General features: G+C 41.7%; 1 protein-coding gene across 1 annotated transcript in view; it reads right to left on the reverse strand.

Annotated features, from left to right (window-relative positions):
• Positions 1–22,023, reverse strand: part of PRSS12 (serine protease 12) — a 272,750-nt gene that overhangs the window by 77,934 nt on the left and 172,793 nt on the right. The window contains exon 9 of the mRNA XM_077476813.1: positions 10,602–10,807. Coding sequence (XP_077332939.1) covers positions 10,602–10,807 — 206 coding nt within the window. The remainder of the gene's footprint in view (positions 1–10,601; positions 10,808–22,023) is intronic.

A 22,023-nucleotide genomic window follows, 5' to 3' on the forward strand; every position in this document is an offset into this window, starting at 1 on the left:
ACATGCTGCATTTTTATGTGTCCCCCTGCATGGTTCCAGCACTGCAAGTCACACATGTCAAAATATACAGCAAATGTGTTACAGCAACATGTATTGTTGTGTCCAAGAGGGTAAATGGCCCATTAGAAGGTTTCAGCATCACTGTGATTACGTATTAGACATGCATGGTGCTGCCGCTATGTGTCTGTGCAGATAGTAGGACAACAGTCATGAAAAATTCAATTAATCTGCCTGGATGGATTGTACACAACAATGGAACAAAGCTACTGAATGAGTTCTGTAAATAGATGGGCACAACTGGAGTTAGTGAGCAGCTCAGAGAGAGGTGACAGATTACACGTCTCCAAATAGTCTTGCCCACTAAAAGCCCTAAAAGGGGCAAATTGTGGAATACTCCCAATCTCCGATGAGCCATTCTAACCCTAACAAAATATATAATGGTAGCATTTCCCAGCAGTCACAGAAAAGCAGGTCTTGGAGTTTTACTTTAAAAAAAATTGAAGTGAAATAATAATAAGAGCAAGAAGAAGAAGGATGAAAATCAATCATTCATAGACCAACTAAATAGTTGAAATAAAAAAACCTTAGGTTTCATACCTGCCAGTTTTCAAACACTAGGAATTTAGACTTCAGATGGCATAATGAGCACCATACCAGCCTTGCTGCTCTAAATATCTTTCTGAGATTTTTAAAGAATGGGAGTGTAGCAAGAGAGGCATAAATTCTTGGTAATAACCTTACAGCATCTGATTAGGCTCCTTGTAGCTCGTATTTCCTAACGTCAATTCACAACCAGGCATTATGTTCACAGCATAGTAAAAACTCTTTCATGGCCTACAAACCTTAATGCCTTAGGAAAAATATACCTTTAGGTTAGTGGAACTGGATGTTTAAATTGACAACTACAGGCAGTCCCCAGGCTATGAACAAGATAGGGTCTGTAGGTTTGTTCTTAGTGTGGTTGTAAAGGAAGTAGTTCTATGCATTAAGATTTTAAATCTTCCGTGTGTAGCCCCCCTCGGCCCCCTAATACTTACCTGAGCCCCTCTCGATCAAGCGATGTTGCATGAGAGACTAGGTAGTTCGGGACTCTCCCTCCTCTTTAGCTCCCATTGGTTCCTGCTGCTGTCAATCAAAGTCGGCGGGCCAATGAAAAGAGAGGGGGGAAGGGCCAGGTCATGGCATTTGTGTCTGAATGGACACAAGGAGCTGTGGCTCGGTTGCCCCATAGCAAGCTGCTTGCTGTGGGCCACTCAACAGGAGGGAGGGGCCAGGAGCACTGAAGAGGGCTCTGAGAACAAAAGGATCTGGGCTACTTTGTGCAAAACCACTGTACAAAGCAGGTAAGTATAACATGTTTGTTATTTTTAACAACAACAAAAAAAATGAGACCTTAGTATCACTTTAAGGTGGATTTGTATGTAAGTTGGAACAGGTACATTTTTTTAAGTGTAACTTCAGCCAAAAAAGATATTTTAATTTTTATTTTGGATAGCATAGGGAAGGGTTAAAGTGTTACTAAACCCACAACAGTAAAATGAGTCTGTATATGCAGCATTGCATGCTTTTTATATTACTGTGAAACTTAAGGGGTTAATCCTCTGCATTGTGTAAAAAGGCTGTTTTATCCTATATATATATATAGATCCTTCCCCTCCCTGCAATGTCTATCTGGGGAAAGCCAGTTAACACAAAGGCAATAGTCAACCTGCACATGCTCAGTTGTGTCTTTTATGCTGGAGAGAAGTTTCTTGTTCTCAGTAGAGATGAGCTTAACACCCCCCGGTTCAGTTTGCAGCAGCATGCGAACAGGCAAAAAATTGGTTTGAACACGTGAACACCGTTAAAGTCTATGGGACACAAACATGAAAAATTAAAAGTGATAATTTTAAAGGCTTATATGCAAGTTATTGTCATAAAAAGTGTTTGGGGACCTGGGTCCTGCCCCAGGGGACATGTATCAATGCAAAAAAAGTTTTAAAAACGGAATTTTTTTTTCGGGAGCAGTGATTTTAATAATGCTTAAAGTGAAACAATAAAAGTGAAATATTCCTTTAAATTTCGTACCGGGGGGGTGTCTATAGTATGCCTGTAAAGTGGCACATATTTCCTGTGTTTAGAACAGTTCAAGAGCAAAATGACATTTCTAAAGAAAAAAAGTAATTTAAAAGTACTTGTGGCTATAATGAATTGTAGGTCCCGGCAATACACATAAAAGTCATTGAAAAAAACGGTATGGTATTCCCCCACAGTCCATTACCAGACCCTTTGGTTCTGGTATGAATATTAAGGGGAACTCCGAACCAAAATGTAAAAAAAAATTGCATGGGGGGTCTCCCCAAATTCCATACCAGGCCCTTCAGGTCTGGTATGGATATTAAGGGGAACTCCGTGACAAAATTAAAAAAAAATGGCATGGGGTCCCCCCAAAAATCCATACCAGATCCTTATCCGAGCACACCACCCACCTGGCAGGCCACAGGAAAAGAGGGGGATGAGAGATCGCCCCTCTTCTGAACTGTAGCAGGCCACATGCCCTCAACATGGGGAGGGTGCTTTGGGGTAGCCAAAGTACCGTGTCCCCATGTTGATGGGGACAAGGGCCTCATCCCCACAACTTTTGCCCAGTGGTTGTGGGGGTCTGCGGGTGGGGGGCTTATCAGAATCAGGAAGCCCCCTTTAACAAGGGCACCCCCAGATCCCGGCCTCCCCCCTGTGTGAAAGGTAATGGGGTACAACTGTACCCCTACCATTTCACAAAAAAAGTGTTAAAATTGTAAAAATTACATGACACAGCTTGGAGACTTTTATTTAAAAATTAAAAAATAAACCTGTCCCACGAAGTCTTCTTCTTCTTCTCTTGCTCCACCGAGGGACTGAAAAAGAAAAAAAAAAGAGACCACCCCGCCTCCATGGGAGGCTCCCTGCCGTATGACGCATCTTCGCTTTGACAGTTCTTTTATAACTGAGGGTGGGGCCACACGGTGGAGCAGGAGAAGAAGAAGAAGACATTGCGGGACAGTTTTTTTAAATAAAGGTCTTGTCCCAAGCTTTGTCATGTAATTTTTACCATTTTCACACTTTTTTTGTGAAATGGTAAGGGTACATCTGTACCCGTTACCATTTCACACAGGGGGGAGGCCAGGATCTGGGGGTCCACTTGCTAAAGGGGGCTTTCAGATTCCAATAAGCCCCCTACCCGCAGACCCCACAACCAATGGGCAAGAGTTGTGGGGATGAGGCCCTTGTCCCCATCAACATGGGGACAAGGTGCTTTAGGGGGGATACCCCAAAGCACCCTCCCCATGTTGAGGGCATGTGACATTTAAAATCCATACCAGACCTGAAGGGCCTGGTATGGAATTTGGGGGGACCCCCACACAATTAGTTTTTTTTAAATTTTGGTTTGGGGGTTCACCTTACTATTCATACCAGACTCAAAGGGTCTGGTAATGGACTGTGGGGAAATCTGTGGGGAAATCCCATGCCGTTTTTTTCAATGACTTTTATGTGTATTGCCGAGACTGACAATTCATTATAGCCGTGAGTACTTTTAAATGACTTTTTTTCCTTTAGAAATGTCATTTTGCTCTCAGACTGTTCTAAACACTGGAAACATTGTTTCCAGTTTACAGGCATAAACACCCCCTGGTACAAAATTTAAAGGAATATTTCATTTTTTTTGTTTCACTTTAAGCATTATTTAAATCACCATTTTAGGTTCCACAGTGAGTATAACAAGCATGCTTTACTGCACTGATTTTGTGGGTTTAGTACTTGAACTTGACCTAGTATCAGCCTCTTGCAGTCCCTGTACAAAACGCTTGAGTATGAGAGTGTGAGCAAAAGTGCAAGAAGCCAGTTCATGTGCTGGAAGAAGCATGATGATAGAAAAAAAAAAAACAGAGGGAGATAGAGATGAGCTCATCACTGTGCTGCCTCTCCCTCCACTGCCCAGGTCTCCGAAGAAGTGAGCTGGAAGATGATGAGGACTAAGGACATATAGCGCAGAAAAAAAGTATGACACTGGAAATCTCTGTATTAAAGGTGACTATTGCAGCAATGACTGGTTTTGTTATTTTATCTTTCAATGATCTGCTCATTTTTATCTTGTTATTTTTGGCTGAAATTCTGTCTAATGCTCCATTCAGACCACATTGTATACTGACATCATCCATGGGGCCCACTGCACAGCTAATTGGTAGACCTGCCAATATAACAAGTATAAGACAATGGGAACATAATATGTATGGGTGCTTTAAAACAGTTGTGAGCACCTAATATAAGTTCTAAACTAAAGTAATAACAATGTAATAGCAGCAGCCTAGAGCTATGTAGTTTGAGATGGATGTAGCAGTCACATTCTGGCTCTATAAACTGGCACCGCAGTTGCATTGCTGGCCTCCGCTGACAATGGGCTTTGGCTATGAAAGCGGAAACACATTTCCCCAGCAGGACCAGAAGTCCAGCACAAAGCCAGTCAAATATTAATACAGCATGAATCTGCAATAAAACAACAAAGAAGTGAGGCCAGGGCAAAGAGGAGTCATGTTGACAGATTTTACTACTTGTATGCCATTTTGTGTGCCATATACTATTAACAGTAACAGTATGAAGCTCATTCTAATCACAATCAAAATTGTTATTGTAGGGCAATATCCAATAGCTGAGCCTTTCAGAATATATATAGGGACATTTTTACATGAGCCAGTATGATTTGCATAACGGATGGGATGATTCATGAAACTGGTCCAAGAAAAATTGGAATTCCTGTTCATGAAAACTAGCCAGCTCCGTGGTTTCATTTATACAATGAGGCTTGAAATAAAACAACTGGACAGGTTGTCACAGGCAACCATCCTATTTTACACCTGCTCCATCTTTCAGAAATAAGACCCAACAGATCTCGTTATTTGAGAATATTTTCTTTCTATGCGCTAAACCTTTCCTATGCAAGATTAAACTATATTCTGCCATTTCCTACATTCAAGGCCTAACTACACTGCCTTAAAGTCTAATAATTATTTCTGCTGTGAAGGAAATGGATTGCACTGTTCAAAGCTTTTCATTGTTTGCAGAAATCTATGATCTTGCAAAACTTCATTTATTCTAGGGAAATAGGCCTATCACCTAGCAACAGCGCCCATAGCATCCCCTGACTCCTAATTGGTACTGTAACTTGGCAGTTGCCTACTTGTGTCTGATTGAGGCTGTTAATAATGTATCTATTTGATTCTTCACTCCACAGGCTTCAGCCAAACAGCTATGACGGTGACTAAGGAGAATGTCAAGTAAATGAAGTTTCTGACCTTCCTCTAGACACAGTGAACTCATTTGCCTGTGGTCGTCTTCTAGACACAGGGAAAAAAAGGCCATTTTTTTTTTTTATAAAAACAATTCAATTTGGAGGAGAGATATATGAAAGGCACTGCTGCTATCATCAAAAAATAGAAGACATATTTATACTTTGCTGTTCTGCTAATGAGATCTGCACCAACTTTCATGAGCAACAGAAATACCCTGTATTAAATACAGTTTTGCTTTACTTCCTGTTCCTATTTAGCCATATCCTTGTTCTTGAAGAACATTTGTTATTTAATCAAATGTATAAAACTGGTAAAGATAACAGATCTTGAATAAAAGAGCTCACAAATACTACTCTTTAAGGCAGCCATAGATGGTTCGAATTTCGGTAGATATAGCAGTGACTGGCCCAGATTCTAACCATCTATGGAAAGGCTGATTGTACCCAAGTTGATCCATCGATTGATTTGAGTAGAATTAGAATGTTGGATTTCTACATGCAATTATTGCCAGCGGCTATACTCGTTAGCAATAATCACTGTGTTCTCCCGGCAGGGATGGCTCCCCCCGGGAGAACATAATAGCTCCACGGGAGGGGTTTCTCCATCAACATTAAGGGGTTGATTTACTAAAACTGAAGAGTGCAAAATCTGGTGCAGCTGTGCATGGTAGCCAATCAGCTTGTTCACTTAAGCTTTGACAATGAAGCCTGGAAGCTGATTGGTTTCTCTGCAGAACTGCACCAGATTTTGCATGCTCCAGTTTTAGTAAATCAACCCCTAACTGTGCTGTTGAGGGAATTGACAAAAACAACAACTTCTCCTGCGCTCTGGTGTCTTGGTCTTTGAAGTGTTATATCGACAGTTTAGGATGGTATTGTCAAAAGGTCTTGCAGCCCACCTTTAGAACATTGGGTGTTCAGATACTGTACTGTGTTGTTGAGGGAATTGAGCCATTTTCTTCATAAACATCATCATCTATGGCTTTTCTTAGTCTTGGATGCAATAATCAAGCTAAGATCATATATAAGGACTTTATAGCCTGCTTAGAGCTGCGCCTGCCTTTCTTCCATTCTATCCATGTTTCCTCATCTAGCCAAGAGCATGACAAGAAACAGCCTTATGCCGCGTACACACGATTGGAAATTCGGCCAGCAAAAGACCGATGAGAGCTTTTCATCGGAACATGCGACCGTGTGTATGGTTCATCGGAATTTTGCTGGCCGAATTCTGGCCAGAAAAGATTTGAGAGCAGGTTCTTAATTTTTCAGACGGAAAAAGTTTTGATCGGAAATCCCGATTCTGATGCGCAAAATTCTTACGCATGCTCGGAAACAATTCGACTCATGTTCAGAAGCATTGAACTTCATTTTCTTGGCTCGTCATAGTGTTGTGCGTCACTGCATTCTTGGCGGTCGAAAGTTCAGGGAACCTTTGTGTGGTCGTGTGTTAACAAGCCAAGTTTGAGCAGAATTCCGTCGGAAAATCCATTATAGCTTTTCCCGGCGAGAATTCTGATTGTGTGTACACGGTATTAGTGATTAAAGCAGATGTAAAACCTCAGGTATACCCAGTGAAATGAACAACCTCAGATGACACAGGAATGAAACAAATCTCCCTACATAAGTTTTACATGCATATCTGATGTCTTTCCCTTTCTATATTCTTTAGAATTCTTACATCAGGTTAGAATTTTCACTTCCTCATTCAGCTGAAGAAGTGTATTCTTGGCTTACACTGGGTGACAGCTGATTGGAGGAAAGGCACACCCTCCTCCCACCCTCCACATTGGCAGAAGGAAGAGACTTTCAGAGCTGTGCTGTGACAAGACAAGCTCTCTGCTAATCTATTTATAGCAACCTCCCTTAACACACATTTTCAGTTGCTTTTATCTCCCATCTCGAGGAACTTGTCAGAAGTTATCATGCTGATAACAGAGAAACGAAACAGCAGAAACACACAGGACTTAGGTCTTTGGAGAGACATAAGAAAACACCACAGATATGTGCCTAGGTCAAATTTCATGAATCTGGTTTACATCGGTTTTCATTGGCAGTCTGCCAACTCATGCACCAATGTGTACAGGTGTACGCAATCTATAGCATTAGGGTGCAAAGCTAAAACCACATGCTTTTCTCTGCAGCCTCAGCTGCACGGGACAGTGAATGGAAAGTATTCTGTGCTGAGAGACTTCCTACTTATTCACAAACTGAAGCACAGTTTACTATGCTTCAGTTATGAATGAACACTGTGTTCATTTAGAAAAGGAAGGCACCGGTAAATTACATATTTACTAGCTCCTTCCCCCGCTCTCTCCAACCTGAAACATACCCTACAGCAGCCGGGGGGGGGGGGGGGCATGGGGGGAAAGGAGGGAAGCCAGCACACCCTCTGCACACGCCTATCCCAATGTGTAAACCAGGCCATCTAAAATGCTTGTTGTCCTCAGGCAGATAAGGGTGTACCAACAGGCTTCAGCTAAGATATAGGAACAGTAAAGGGCAATCACTAGATGTTATTTAACCCAGAAAACTGGAAGCATCTTGTGATGGAGACAACGTACTGTGAAGGACAGCTCTGGTATGAAGGTGAGCCAGGACTGACTTTTTATTTTTATACCTTCTCTAATGAAAAAGATTGAGATCTCTTGTTCTTTCTTCTATATGAAATCAGCCTAATGGCCAGAGCACATGAAAAGAAAATCATAAGAAAATTTCCATAAGAGGAACAATTGGTTATCGGTTTGTTAAAGAGGAAGAAAAACCCTGGTGGGTTTTACTTCCTCTTTATTTCCCTGCAAAGGTAAAGCATAATGGGCTACTATGCATTGCATAGTAGCCCATTATGTGTCACTTACCTGAAACCGAAGCCCATTATGCCACAGTTGTCCCCACTAGCAGAGAGCATCCATCTTCACCCCTCTTCCATCCGGGGCCGCAAACTCTGGCTCATTGACTAGCTGGAGTCATGTGACGTCACTCGCATGTCACGCGCATGTGTGCGGGAGTCACCGGTCACAGCATGATCCCTATAAAGTGTGCTTGCACTGATGGCATTGATGCATGTGCCATAGTCATTGGTGCTCTGGCTTTTTCTCCACGGTTTAGAAGATATTTCCAGCACTTACAGGTAAGCCTTAATATAGGCTTACCTGTAGGTAAAAGTGGTTGTACAGGGTGTACAACCACTTTAGGGCCGTACACACGATATCAAAATCGAAGTAACATTTTGTCAAAAGAACCATCTGTAAATTTTCAGATCTTTAGTACGGTGCTTTCGACAGCCAATTACATTTTTTCGTCTGACAAAAGCTGGATGTGCAGACTATAAATTTTTTGTCGTATGTGAACTCAACATTCAACTTTCGTTTCATTTGTATGATTTTTGTCCAAAACAAATAAATCGTAAGAGCACTACTCACGCTCAGAAATTAAAGAATACAGGCATACCCCACTTTTAAGTACACAATGGGGTTTATTTACTAAAGCTGGAAAGTGCAAAATCAGGCTCACTTCTGCATAGAAACCAATCAGCTTCCACGTTTTAATACCAAAGCTTAATATGAACAAGATGGGGTTAGAAGCTCATTGGTTTCTTTGCAGAAGTGAGCCTGATTTTGCACTTTCCAGCTTTAGTAAATAAACCCCATTGTGTTCTTAAAAGTGGGGTATGCCTGTACATACAAAACTATTCAGCACAGGACGTCACTTCTGAAGTTGAATTCTGTCATACGAGAATTTTAGTATGGTGAGTAACCTCTTCACTTTCAACATGGGACTAGCATGCCACAAAAAACGGACGACCATTTACCGGAAAATCTGATCGTGTGTACGTGGCTTTGGTATAGTGCTTTTGACAGACAATTCCAACCGTTCGGGCCAAAAATATGAAGGTGCAAAGAAAGTAGGCGCTAGAAAAATGTTATTGTCAGTTAACACGTCTGATTTTGTGTGAAGTAATTGTGCAGAAAGAAACAAATTTGGTGAACTGCAAGAGTAATATACAGTATATCACTTTTTTCTACTGCCGCACTAGTATATAGCTACGTTTGTCAGTGTTTTCTTTATCATTCGAGAATTTTTGTACGAGTTAACATCATTTTTGGTTCCATCATGATACGCACCTTCGTGGAAAATAGGACAATCGTTCATCTGATTTTCACATATTGTGTACTTGGCTTAAGATTTCTGTGTAGTTTACTTCTTTACCATTACTATTATGTTACGCCTATATGTTGGCAAGTAATTTAGAACAGCTGATTCTAATTTCATGGATCTGAAGGGATGGTAAATCTAGGGCTGTATTTCTATCTCACAAATCCACATTTTTGTTCATTTAGATTATGAGAATGAATATACCATCACATATCCCAAATAAAGGATGATTTCATATTACAGCACAGAGGGTGAGGCCATGCAGCAAAGCAGTTTTATACTGTTTATACTCACTCCATTGGCCAAGTGCACCTTCAAAACCACTGGGTGTATAGCCTTATATTATAGGAGCATTTGTTCTATTACAGATTTATGTATCTGTAAGAGACATGTGCGATTAGTTTCATACGAATCGTAAATTCATAAATTCAGGAGGATCCAAAATATGAATTTCTATGCTTCTGAATTTTGTACGATATACGAAATTTTGTTTAAGAATTTCAGATCCAATTTCCATTACAATGGAAATGTGACTGGTGTTTTTTTGACCAATCAGAGGTTTTCTTCTGCTGCTGAGTGAGGGTTGGGAAAATGTCCTTTTTTAATATGGGAGTGGGAGACTGGTACTGGTAGTCGATAGGAGATTCAGAATCAGACAAAATAAGAATGTTCGTTAATTAAGATTATTCGTTATGATGAAGTTAAAAAACCCAGGAAGTCAGCACAGCACAGGGATGGTGGGAGCCGCTCATAATGATAAATTCATCATAACAAACATTCGTAATTGTTACGAAAAGTTAACAAACCTAAAGATAATTCATACGAATCCAAATTGAGTTTTGGACACGAATTGCGAAATACGAATTAATTCTAATATGAAACGGAATGGAACGAAACAAAACAAATTTATTGACGGCGCACATGTCTAATCTGTAATGGGAAACGACCAAAATTGTCCAACCTGATGAAATTTGATTTCATTCACATTTTGTGAGATTTGTTTAGCTTTTATTTGTTATCACCATACATGCATTGCAATTTTGTATTACTAAGGCATCATATTGTATTACATCTGTAAAAATACAGCGACCTTTAGTTTTAATAAAAAATCAGAATGTAATTTTTTTTTATGCCATTTCCATACCTTTTGGTCCAGCTGACATCATTTTCTTACTTAAATAGTCACAGATCACACCAGCATCTTCACTATGGCGACAATTGTGCTTTCCGATATCTTGTTTAATGCAGTCTGCCAATGATCGCTCCACCCCTGTACATTTAACATTATCCACATGAATAGGACCTTTTCCTTCTCCAAAATACGCCATAGTTCTGGCCTTCGCAGGACCCCTGGAATGATTGTTTAAGTCACAGTCTTAGTTAAAGCCAACATTACTGCAATGCAATAATCACACATGAAATTGTGGGTACCACAACTCCCAACACCAAGAGGAAGATGTATTATACAAATAATAAAGAGAGCAAGCGTCTTCAGACTGATTTTCTAAAGGATTAGAAACTTTCTAAGCTAAATGCTCACTTGCAAATGTTCACTAAACTTAGAAAATAAGGTGAAGCTAAGTGGACAGCCTTTACTGCTTTTGTAAATCACCCTCATTAAAGTTACATCTATTTAGTGTGAAGATTCTGAATACTCTAGAGCCGGTCATAAAGGGATCAAAATTTGACTGGTTCAGCAGGTACCGGCAGAATTTTGATCCATGTATGGGCTTTCTGGGTGTACAAGTCAACCAGCCAGTTGGGTTCTTCCCCAACGATCAGTGCAGCAGGCACTAAAGGTAGCCAATCAGCTTCTAATTTCAGCTTGTTAAGTTGGGCTTTGATGATAAAAACCTGGAAGCTGATTGGTTTCTACGCAGAGCTGCACCAGATGTCGCACTCTCCCGTTTTAGTAAATAACCACCAGTATTTATGATTTAATTTCCCAGGAAGACACAGACAGCAATTTTTTTTTTAAAAGGGCTCTAACCCTTCCCTACTTTATTAAAAAACAAAAAAATTGGCTTTAGACATTTTTAATTACTTTGAAAGGGTTGTCTATAAATTTTCTCTAGTGAATAATTATGTTATAGCAGCCGGCTGGCCGGCCACACAGGGATGAAAATTCAGCCATTTCAGCAGGGTTTACTGATCAACTGTGTACAATGACCCAGTCAGATTTTGCCCACCCAGTTAGTGCTGCAGCACTGATCAGTGTATTCTGATGTCAGAATACAATAGCTCAGTGAGGAGGATTGCACCATCCACCCCAAATGTATGGATGGGGGAATCAGGTCACTTTTTTGCATTGAACCTGCTGGTCAAACTAATGAAACTGGCTCATCTATGGGCTGCCTTAACCAAAACAGCAGTTTGAAATTTATTAGAAACAAAGGAAAGTACATTTCATAAGCAGTTGACATGTTTGAGAGCTGTTAGCAAACAACTAAGAAAGTGAAAGTTGCTGCGTCTTACAAGTTAATGTCTTGATACCATAAATTAAATCACAGAGAATAAAATAATGAATGCAGAGCACATACCTCTCTGCTTCATTTTTATTCTCTTTGAAGTATTTATACATTCAAAAAGTTTCTCCTGGAAGAAACCCAAATTCTTTCCTCTAACAGTAATCTTCTGCAAGACAAGAAGTGTTCAAATGAAGATAGCTGCATCCATGGGAAGCAAAATGCAATTAATTATAGCACTTTCCAGATAATTACCTTCACCAAAACCATTGGCAGAAAAGTACTAAACTCATCATGTTGTGTTTAATAGCACACTGGAGTATTGTCCAAGAACAATGTTGAAGTTTATTTGCTCCATTATGCCAACACAGAACCTGGTAAGTGAACTGTACCTGGGTTCAAGCTGAATTCCAGGAAGATGTAAAAGATGCAAATTAATGCAGAGTCATGTGCACAATTTATTATTAAATATATTTTTTATGCAAGCAATGCAGCTACCTGCTTTTCAATTGAAATCAACCTTTGCAATTCCCTGTGCAGCAGAGTTCAGACTGGGAGATGAAAAAGCAACAAAGGGAGCCAATATGCTTCAGTGTTCAAGTGCTTGCTAACGAAATGCTAACGAAATTCTGATAGGAGTAAAGGGCTGGATGAGGGACAAGACCTTCAATTGTTGGCAAAATTAAGCCAGGAATAATCAGATCTCCTGCCCTGCAATGGATGTGATGGGTGGCAGAGCAGTGAACATCACAGGACTGGATTAACTGGAGTAAAAATCTTTTCAATGGTTGACCTGTTCCTGTATATGTATTTTTATCTGTGTGTTTATCTGTTTGGCTGAAGTTCTGCTTTAAATATGTCTATACTGATGACTGCATTATATACATAAAAAGCCAAGTAGAAAATTGTCATTGTGATATAGGTCTCCTTTGCCAAGGCACTTCTACCCAATGTGTATGATACAAATAAACAGAAACAGAACAAGAATGAATCACACTTTGTAATCCAGATTTTTTTTTATTAAACCCTGTGGGACAATGGCATATTGTGCTACTATGCATCGCATATTAGCACATTATGAAACACTTACTTACAGCGGCGTGCTCTCACCCTTTACAGGGCTTCCATATTTATCCAGTACTTTTTCCAGATTCGTGATGATGTCACTCTCACGCATGCGCAAGGGAGTCACCGCTGCGGCACAGCTCTGAAGGGACAGCACAGATATTCCGTCCCTTCAGAGTGAATGCACTAGTGACGTCACCAGCTGCATGCAGTGTGAATGTCTCCTAAACAATGCAAGTTTAGGAGATATTCACTGTACCTACAGGTGAGCCTTAATATAGGCATACCTGTAGATACAAATTAAAAAGAAGACATTGCTACCACTTAAAAAAAAAAAAGAGTGGAAGAACAATTAGCATTGGACCCTCATTGGAATCATATGAGGTGCTACTACTTGTACTGTTCCTCGTGGTCATTGTTAGTTCAGCAGGTGGTCAGTAAAGTATATTGACTACATTATACACTTTTATAAGCATGAAGGCAAAAAAGTAATACAATGACCTTGGGGTCTCATGGTCAGTCATCCAGCACTTACCCCATCTAGGTTCCAGATGGGCACTCCTACGGGTTGATGGGCTATGGGCATCCCCTCCTCCTCTGCATCACAGCGGCTTCCGCCATGCGTCTCTTGTCTCCTCCATCTAGTTGACCAATAGGAGCGCCTGTGCTTTCAGCCAATCGGGTGATGGGTCGTACAACCCACTTCCTGATTGTCTGAGAGGAGGGTCAGTGAATATTCGCTATTCTCACACAGCTGGGTGGGCTTGAGGAGCAGTGCTCTGCGCCCCGAGCCCACCCTATTTTGAAGCCTATTAGAGCCTCTGGCTCTAATCACGTGCTTAAAAAAACATCCACACACCCCCTTCCACTGGAATCCATGCATCAGGCCCCCTGTATGTAGATTAGGGGGCCGGACGCATGGATGGGGGGGCGGCACCCATGTTCCCCTAATGGATGGGCTGCCACTGTTCTTAGATTATGATAAAAAGAAAACATAAAAGCCTAACTGAACTCAACCTCAATTATACACTCTGTATGTTGTGTCCATTGATAAGTGTAACTGGACCCAGTGATCTGACACGTGTATAGAACTATAGAAATCAGCTTTATAAAACACAGCTATCTAGACAATGCAAAACCCACTATCTATCTCATAAAAGCATAATTGGCCAATTATTAAAAATACACAAAACCATGGCAGCTGTAGTGGAGTTGTATAAACAACCTCCTCTCCCAAAAGAAAGAGGGGGAGAAAAACAAAAATATATATTAGCACATATATATTTGAATGTATGTGCTCCAATGGGGGGGGGGGGTACAATATGTGTCAGCAAAATCAATAATCATATGCTAGTGCGTCCTCCAATTATAAGATAATATTTTATAGCTCCTGGCTGAATATTGCAGAAAATTCCTTAGACAGGGATTTTATGGTGAATTATATTCCAGAGTTAGTCAGAATTGACTTTTATATAAATTCCGTCAAGAGACCTTCTCCTGGATATGTAAAAATATCCAAACCTATATCACCCCCATGTGGCCAACACTGTTTGGAGTGTGATGTGAAATTTACCCAGCTGAGGGTGATACAATGGGTCACTGAATGCGGTTAGTAGCCTATGAAAACCATAGGGGTGTCCTTTGTGAGATCAGTCCTTATGTATCCAGCTTGAGATGAGAGTGAAGTGGTGGCTTTTATGGTAAGAGTCAAGTACAAATACAAATGGAATGCTCCCAGGGAGGGATGTCCTCATTATCACATATAGTGCTCTAATGGTACATTAGCAAGCATCTGCCGTCCTCCCTTAATTGGTAAATTAATCACTTAATCAATTGAAATATCTCCAAATGTGTGATATGTGGTTTATCATTGCCCAGTGTGTGTGCTATCAGTATGATTTGAAAAGAAACCCAAAGCCATTCAACACTCAGAGGAAGTGTACTTAGCCATCCATGTGAATCTTGAAAAGTCCAAGCTGTATTTGTGGCAGTAAAAGTGTATCAGTCCGTATCCAGGATAGTATCAGTCCCTTAAAGGAATGGAGGAGGTAGGAGAGGAGGTGTCCCAAAGACTGGCTGCATGGGACCAAGCTGGAAGCCTGACCGGTTTCGCTGGACATGCTGGCTGCTTCAGAGGAAAATGTCACCTTTCCGTGTGAGGGAGAATAGATGAGGAGACTAAGGAAGAGGGCTGAGAAGTTTTAACCAAACTCAACTGGTCCTTTAACCACTTTCAGACCGGACCATTTTGCTGGTAAATGACCAGAGGTCTTTTTACAATTTGGCACTGCGCTGCTTTAACTGGTAATTGCGCGGTCATGCAATGTTGTACCCAAACAAAATTTGCGTCCTTTTCTTCCCACAAATAGAGCTTTCTTTTGATGGTATTTGATTGCCTCTGCGATTTTTATTTTTTGCGATATAAATGGAAAAAGACCGCAAATTTTGAAAAAAAATGATATTTTCTACTTTTTGTTATTAGAAAAATCCAATAAATTCAATTTTAGTCATACATTTAGGCCAAAATGTATTCAGCCACATGTCTTTGGTAAAAAAAAAAGTCAATAACTGTATATTTATTGGTTTGCGCAAAAGTTGTCACATCTACAAACTAAGGTACGTTTTCTGGAATTTACGCAGCTTTTAGTTTACGACTGCCTATCTCAGTTCTTGAGGTGCTAAAATGGCAGGGCAGTACAAAACCCCCCCAAATGACCCCATTTTGGAAAGTAGACCCCCTAAGGAAATTGATAAGTGGCATGTTGAGCCCATTGAATATTTTATTTTTTTGCCTCAAGCGATTGAATAATGACAAAAAAATAATTTTTTTTTTTTTTTTTACACAAAGTTGTCACTAAATGATATATTGCTCACACATGCTATGGGCATATGTGAAATGACACCCCAAAATAAATTCTGCTGCTTCTCCTGAGTACGGGGATACCACACGTGTGGGATTTTTTGGGAGCCTAGCCGCGTACGGGGCCCCGAAAGCCAAGAACCGCCTTCAGGTTTTCTAAGGGCGTAAATATTTGACTTCACTCCTCACTACCTATTACAGTTTTGAAGGCCATAAAATGCCAAGATGGCACAAAACCCCCACAAATGACCCCATTTTAGAAAGTAGACACCCCAAGCTATTTGCTGAGAGGCATGTTGAGTCCATGGAATATTTTATATTTTGCCACAAGTTGCGGGAAAATTACAAACTTTAATTTTTTTTTTCACAAAGTTGTCACTAAATGATATATTGCTCACACATGCCATGGGCATATATGAAATGACACCCCAAAATAAATTCTGCTGCTTCTCCTGAGTACGAAGATACCACATGTGTGGGATTTTTTGGGAGCCTAGCCGCGTACGGGGCCCCGAAAGCCAAGAACCGCCTTCAGGTTTTCTAAGGGCGTAAATATTTGACTTTACTCCTCACTACCTATTACAGTTTTGAAGGCCATAAAATGCCAAGATGGCACAAAACCCCCACAAATGACCCCATTTTAGAAAGTAGACACCCCAAGCTATTTGCTGAGAGGCATGTTGAGTCCATGGAATATTTTATATTTTGCCACAAGTTGCGGGAAAATTACAAACTTTAATTTTTTTTTATTTTTTTTTCACAAAGTTGTCACTAAATGATATATTGCTCACACATGCCATGGGCATATATGAAATGACACCCCAAAATAAATTCTGCTGCTTCTCCTGAGTACGGAGATACCACATGTGTGGGATTTTTTGGGAGCCTAGCCGCGTACGGGGCCCCGAAAGCCAAGAACCGCCTTCAGGTTTTCTAAGGGCGTAAATATTTGACTTCACTCCTCACTACCTATTACAGTTTTGAAGGCCATAAAATGCCAAGATGGCACAAAACCCCCACAAATGAACCCATTTTAGAAAGTAGACACCCCAAGCTATTTGCTGAGAGGCATGTTGAGTCCATGGAATATTTTATATTTTGCCACAAGTTGCCGGAAAATTACAAACTTTATTTTATTTTTTTTTTTTTTTTTCACAAAGTTGTCACTAAATGATATATTGCTCACGCATGCCATGGGCATATGTGAAATGACACCCCAAAATAAATTCTGCTGCTTCTCCTGAGTACGGGGATACCACATATGTGGGACTTTTTGGGAGCCTAGCCGCGTACGGGGCCCCGAAAACCAAGCACCGCCTTCAGGCTTTCTAAGGGCGTTACAGTTTTGAAGGCCATAAAATGCCAAGATGGCACAAACCCCCCCCAAATGACCCCATTTTGGAAAGTAGACACCCCTAAATTTAGGGGTACACTAGTGAGACTAGGTAATAAATGGCGGGTGCCCTGAAACTATAAAAAAATAACTAACCAACCAGCGTCACCTGTAACAGTTATATGGTGATCACTGGTGAAAGGGTTAACTAGGGGGCAATCAGGGGGCTTTATGCGGTAGTATATGGGGGTCCCTGGCGCTATAAAAAGTTGCGGAACCTAAATACCTACCTGCCTAACTAGCGTCACCTGTGACACTAATACAGCGATCAGAAAAATGATCGCTTATTAGGCTGGGTTCACACTGGAGCGATGCGGGAACGCCACAAATCCGCGGCGGGTTCCCGCATCGCATGCCTCCCGGCGGCAGTTCACACTGCCCTATGCAAACTGCTGGGAGTGTCAGTGAAATGTTAATGACACCCCCAGATCAGTTCGCATATCGCAGTGCGATCTGCAAACTCGGATCGCATGGTGTGAACACCCATGCGATCCGATTCTGCTGCGGACCAAAAAAAGGGTCCCGTGCGAGTTTGCGGCGGGTGCGGCGGGTGCGACACGAATTCAGCCATACTATCTGTATGGCTGAACTCGAATCGCACAGAGATCGGATGTGATTTGCACTGCAGTGCGGTGCGAATCACATCCGTTCTCAAACCGCTGCAATGTGAACCCAGCCTTAGTGACACTGGCGACGGGGGGTGATCACGGGGTTAAACCTTTATTGGGGGGGTTAGGGGGGTACCTTAGAACTAAAGGGGGCTAACCCTAACTGCCCTAACAGTTATTACAGTCACAAATGACACCCGCCGGGTGATCAGGGGGTTAAACCTTTATTAGGTAATAAATGGCGGGTGCCCTGAAACTATAAAAAAATAACTAACCAACCAGCGTCACCTGTAACAGTTATATGGTGATCACTGGTGAAAGGGTTAACTAGGGGGCAATCAGGGGGCTTTATGCGGTAGTATATGGGGGTCCCTGGCGCTATAAAAAGTTGCGACGAACCTAAATACCTACCTGCCTAACTAGCGTCACCTGTGACACTAATACAGCGATCAGAAAAATGATCGCTTATTAGGCTGGGTTCACACTGGAGCGATGCGGGAACGCCAGGAATCCGCGGCGGGTTCCCGCATCGCATGCCTCCCGGCGGCAGTTCACACTGCCCTATGCGAACTGCTGGGAGTGTCAGTGAAATGTTAATGACACCCCCAGATCAGTTCGCATATCGCAGTGCGATCTGCAAACTCGGATCGCATGGTGTGAACACCCATGCGATCCGATTCTGCTGCGGACCAAAAAAAGGGTCCCGTGCGAGTTTGCGGCGCGTGCGGCGGGTGCGACACGAATTCAGCCATACTATCTGTATGGCTGAACTCGAATCGCACAGAGATCGGATGTGATTTGCACTGCAGTGCGGTGCGAATCACATCCGTTCTCAAACCGCTGCAATGTGAACCCAGCCTTAGTGACACTGGCGACGGGGGGTGATCACGGGGTTAAACCTTTATTGGGGGGGTTAGGGGGGTACCTTAGAACTAAAGGGGGCTAACCCTAACTGCCCTAACAGTTATTACAGTCACAAATGACACCCGCCGGGTGATCAGGGGGTTAAACCTTTATTAGGTAATAAATGGCGGGTGCCCTGAAACTATAAAAAAATAACTAACCAACCAGCGTCACCTGTAACAGTTATATGGTGATCACTGGTGAAAGGGTTAACTAGGGGGCAATCAGGGGGCTTTATGCGGTAGTATATGGGGGTCCCTGGCGCTATAAAAAGTTGCGACGAACCTAAATACCTACCTGCCTAACTAGCGTCACCTGTGACACTAATACAGCGATCAGAAAAATGATCGCTTATTAGGCTGGGTTCACACTGGAGCGATGCGGGAACGCCAGGAATCCGCGGCGGGTTCCCGCATCGCATGCCTCCCGGCGGCAGTTCACACTGCCCTATGAGAACTGCTGGGAGTGTCAGTGAAATGTTAATGACACCCCCAGATCAGTTCGCATATCGCAGTGCGATCTGCAAACTCGGATCGCATGGTGTGAACACCCATGCGATCCGATTCTGCTGCGGACCAAAAAAAGGGTCCCGTGCGAGTTTGCGGCGCGTGCGGCGGGTGCGACACGAATTCAGCCATACTATCTGTATGGCTGAACTCGAATCGCACAGAGATCGGATGTGATTTGCACTGCAGTGCGGTGCGAATCACATCCGTTCTCAAACCGCTGCAATGTGAACCCAGCCTTAGTGACACTGGCGACGGGGGGTGATCACGGGGTTAAACCTTTATTGGGGGGGTTAGGGGGGTACATTAGAACTAAAGGGGGCTAACCCTAACTGCCCTAACAGTTATTACAGTCACAAATGACACCAATGCAAAAAAAAAAAAAAAAAAAAAAAAAAAGCAATTGGTGTCACTGTGACTGGGGGGGCAGGGGTAATTGGGGGGGTGATCGGGGGGTAAAGGGGGGGTGTGAGTGTGCCTGGCATGTTCTACTGTATGTGTGGTGTGTTGGTGCAACTCACCGAACCTCTCTCCTCGGTGCCGGAACGAAAAATACCGACACGGAGGAGAGAATACATCACTTCCTCTCCTGTGTTTACATTACAGGAGAGGAAGTGATGTCACGAAGGATTTCCATTCGTCGAGAGCGATCGCGAGGGGGTGGCCATGAATGAATGACCGCCCCCTCATCCCGGATCGCTCTCGAAGGAATGCCGACCGCCGCAGGCACCGGGGGGGGGGCCCGATCGGGCCCCCCACCCGCGGGCAGGCAGGGACTTATATATACGCCCATATGCCTGCCCGTGCCATTCTGCCGACGTATATCGTCGTGCGGCGGTCGGCAAGTGGTTAAAGAAAACCTGTACTGAAGAAAAATGAGGTCGTTGCTTACCTTTCTTTTTGAAATGTTAATTTCCTGGTTTACATGCTGAATTACTAGTTCTAGTACACACTAAGTATAAAGTATGCTGAGTATGAGCCCTGATATAATTTTCCTTTCCTGATCAGCATGCTTGTCTCTCGGGGCTCAATGTATCGAAATCGCTGACTTATAGGCAACTAGCATTTTAGGAGTAGATTAAAAGCACCCTCCTTTTTTCTCTTCAGAATCCCTTATAAAACAAACCATGCCTAAACTTATACTTTAGATTTATTAATATTCTGATATCTTAAGTCACATATTAGTATACTATGTTTCTTTCAAATATGTTTCTCACCAGCTGCTATGGCACCATGGCAATTATAAAGTTGAATGCTGGAGTTACATTCCCAATGAGTTTTTACTAATACAGAATAAAAAAATGGGGGGCCAAGCCGCCAGAGTGTAAAGGTCCATTCACACCTATGCCATTATCATGCCCTGCAATGTCAATGCATGTTGCAGGACTTGTGTCCTTCATTTCCAATTGGTCCTTAACACGTGTTCATGTACTAAACAAAAACGCACTCTTGCTTTCCAACACAACGTATGTGCTTGTTGGTGTATGCATTGTTGTGAAGGTCAGATGCATTGTTCAGCATATTGGAGGGCCATTAGGCACGTAAATGCACATGGTAACACGTGCTCATAGGTGTGAACTCCCCAATAACAGCAAGCAATATGATCACTGTTGCAAGTTGCTGCAGAGAAGCATGGGTGGGTAGATCAAATCTACTCTGACCTGATTCTGTCCTCCGATGAAGAAAAAAAAATTATAAAGGAAGTATATCTATTGCAATATCTTTTTTGGATGGAGTAGATAAGGGCATCATGTTTTTATTGTTGTCTATGTACCCATTAGGGAGATTTAACCTCTCTACCTGTCAATGTCTATTAGTAAATGAAAGAGAGAAATAGAAAAAAAATCTAAAAGTTTGAGTTGTCACCAGAACAGCAATATAGGTGTTGACGCGTCATGACAAACATGAATGCATGATGATGCAAATTGACGTTCAATACAAAATGCATTGAAAAGTATGATGCACATTAATGCACGTGGACATGCATTTGATGTGCATTCATTGATGTCAATAGAAAATTCACTAGAGAAAAATGCACAAGTGTGAATTCAGCCTTAAATGGCATTTCCCTCACTTTGGAAAGATTTCCTGTTGTGTCTATAGGTCAGGAAATAAAGTGAAGCCTCCTCAACTGGTTGTAGACAGCAAAAAAAAAAATATTCCAGGGGTTTTATTTCAACCTTACTGTATCCAAAGCTAAAGAAAATGTTTTGACTATATACACTTAAAAAATGAAGCCCAAGGGATCAATGTATCAACATTTTCATCCAAGATTTACACACAAGTGTGTGAATGCTGGGCTAACGTAGTGTGAATCTTCTGTAAAGATATTGATAAACAGACCCCAAAATGAATAAGAAAAATTCAAAATATATATATATATATATATATATATATATATATATATATATATATATATATATATATATTTCACATGAATCCCCATGAGCCAACAAACACATTTGATGCTCTAGATGACCTTTGCATTCACTAAACAATTGTCAAAACCTAACACCTAGGACAAACTATGAGTTCTTTTTTCATTGAACCCAGTGGGTTTGAATGAAAAAAAACCTCATATCTCAGGTCGAAGCCGCTGTACTAACAATCAAATGACAGGGGTCTGTTCTAATCCCTGTCCCCCCCCCCTATTTTTTCCATTGGCTGAGAGTGCTAATCGGGAGCTGGTCTGTCCACACAAACCCAACTTTAGCATTTCTTAATAATACACTAAAAATCTGCATAAAGAGATCACTTTAAATACAT

This window comes from Lithobates pipiens, unplaced genomic scaffold, assembly GCF_037356315.1.
Source record: "Lithobates pipiens isolate NorthernLeopardFrog02 unplaced genomic scaffold, aLitPip1_a1.2 Scaffold_13, whole genome shotgun sequence".
Classification (NCBI taxonomy): Eukaryota; Metazoa; Chordata; class Amphibia; order Anura; family Ranidae; genus Lithobates; species Lithobates pipiens.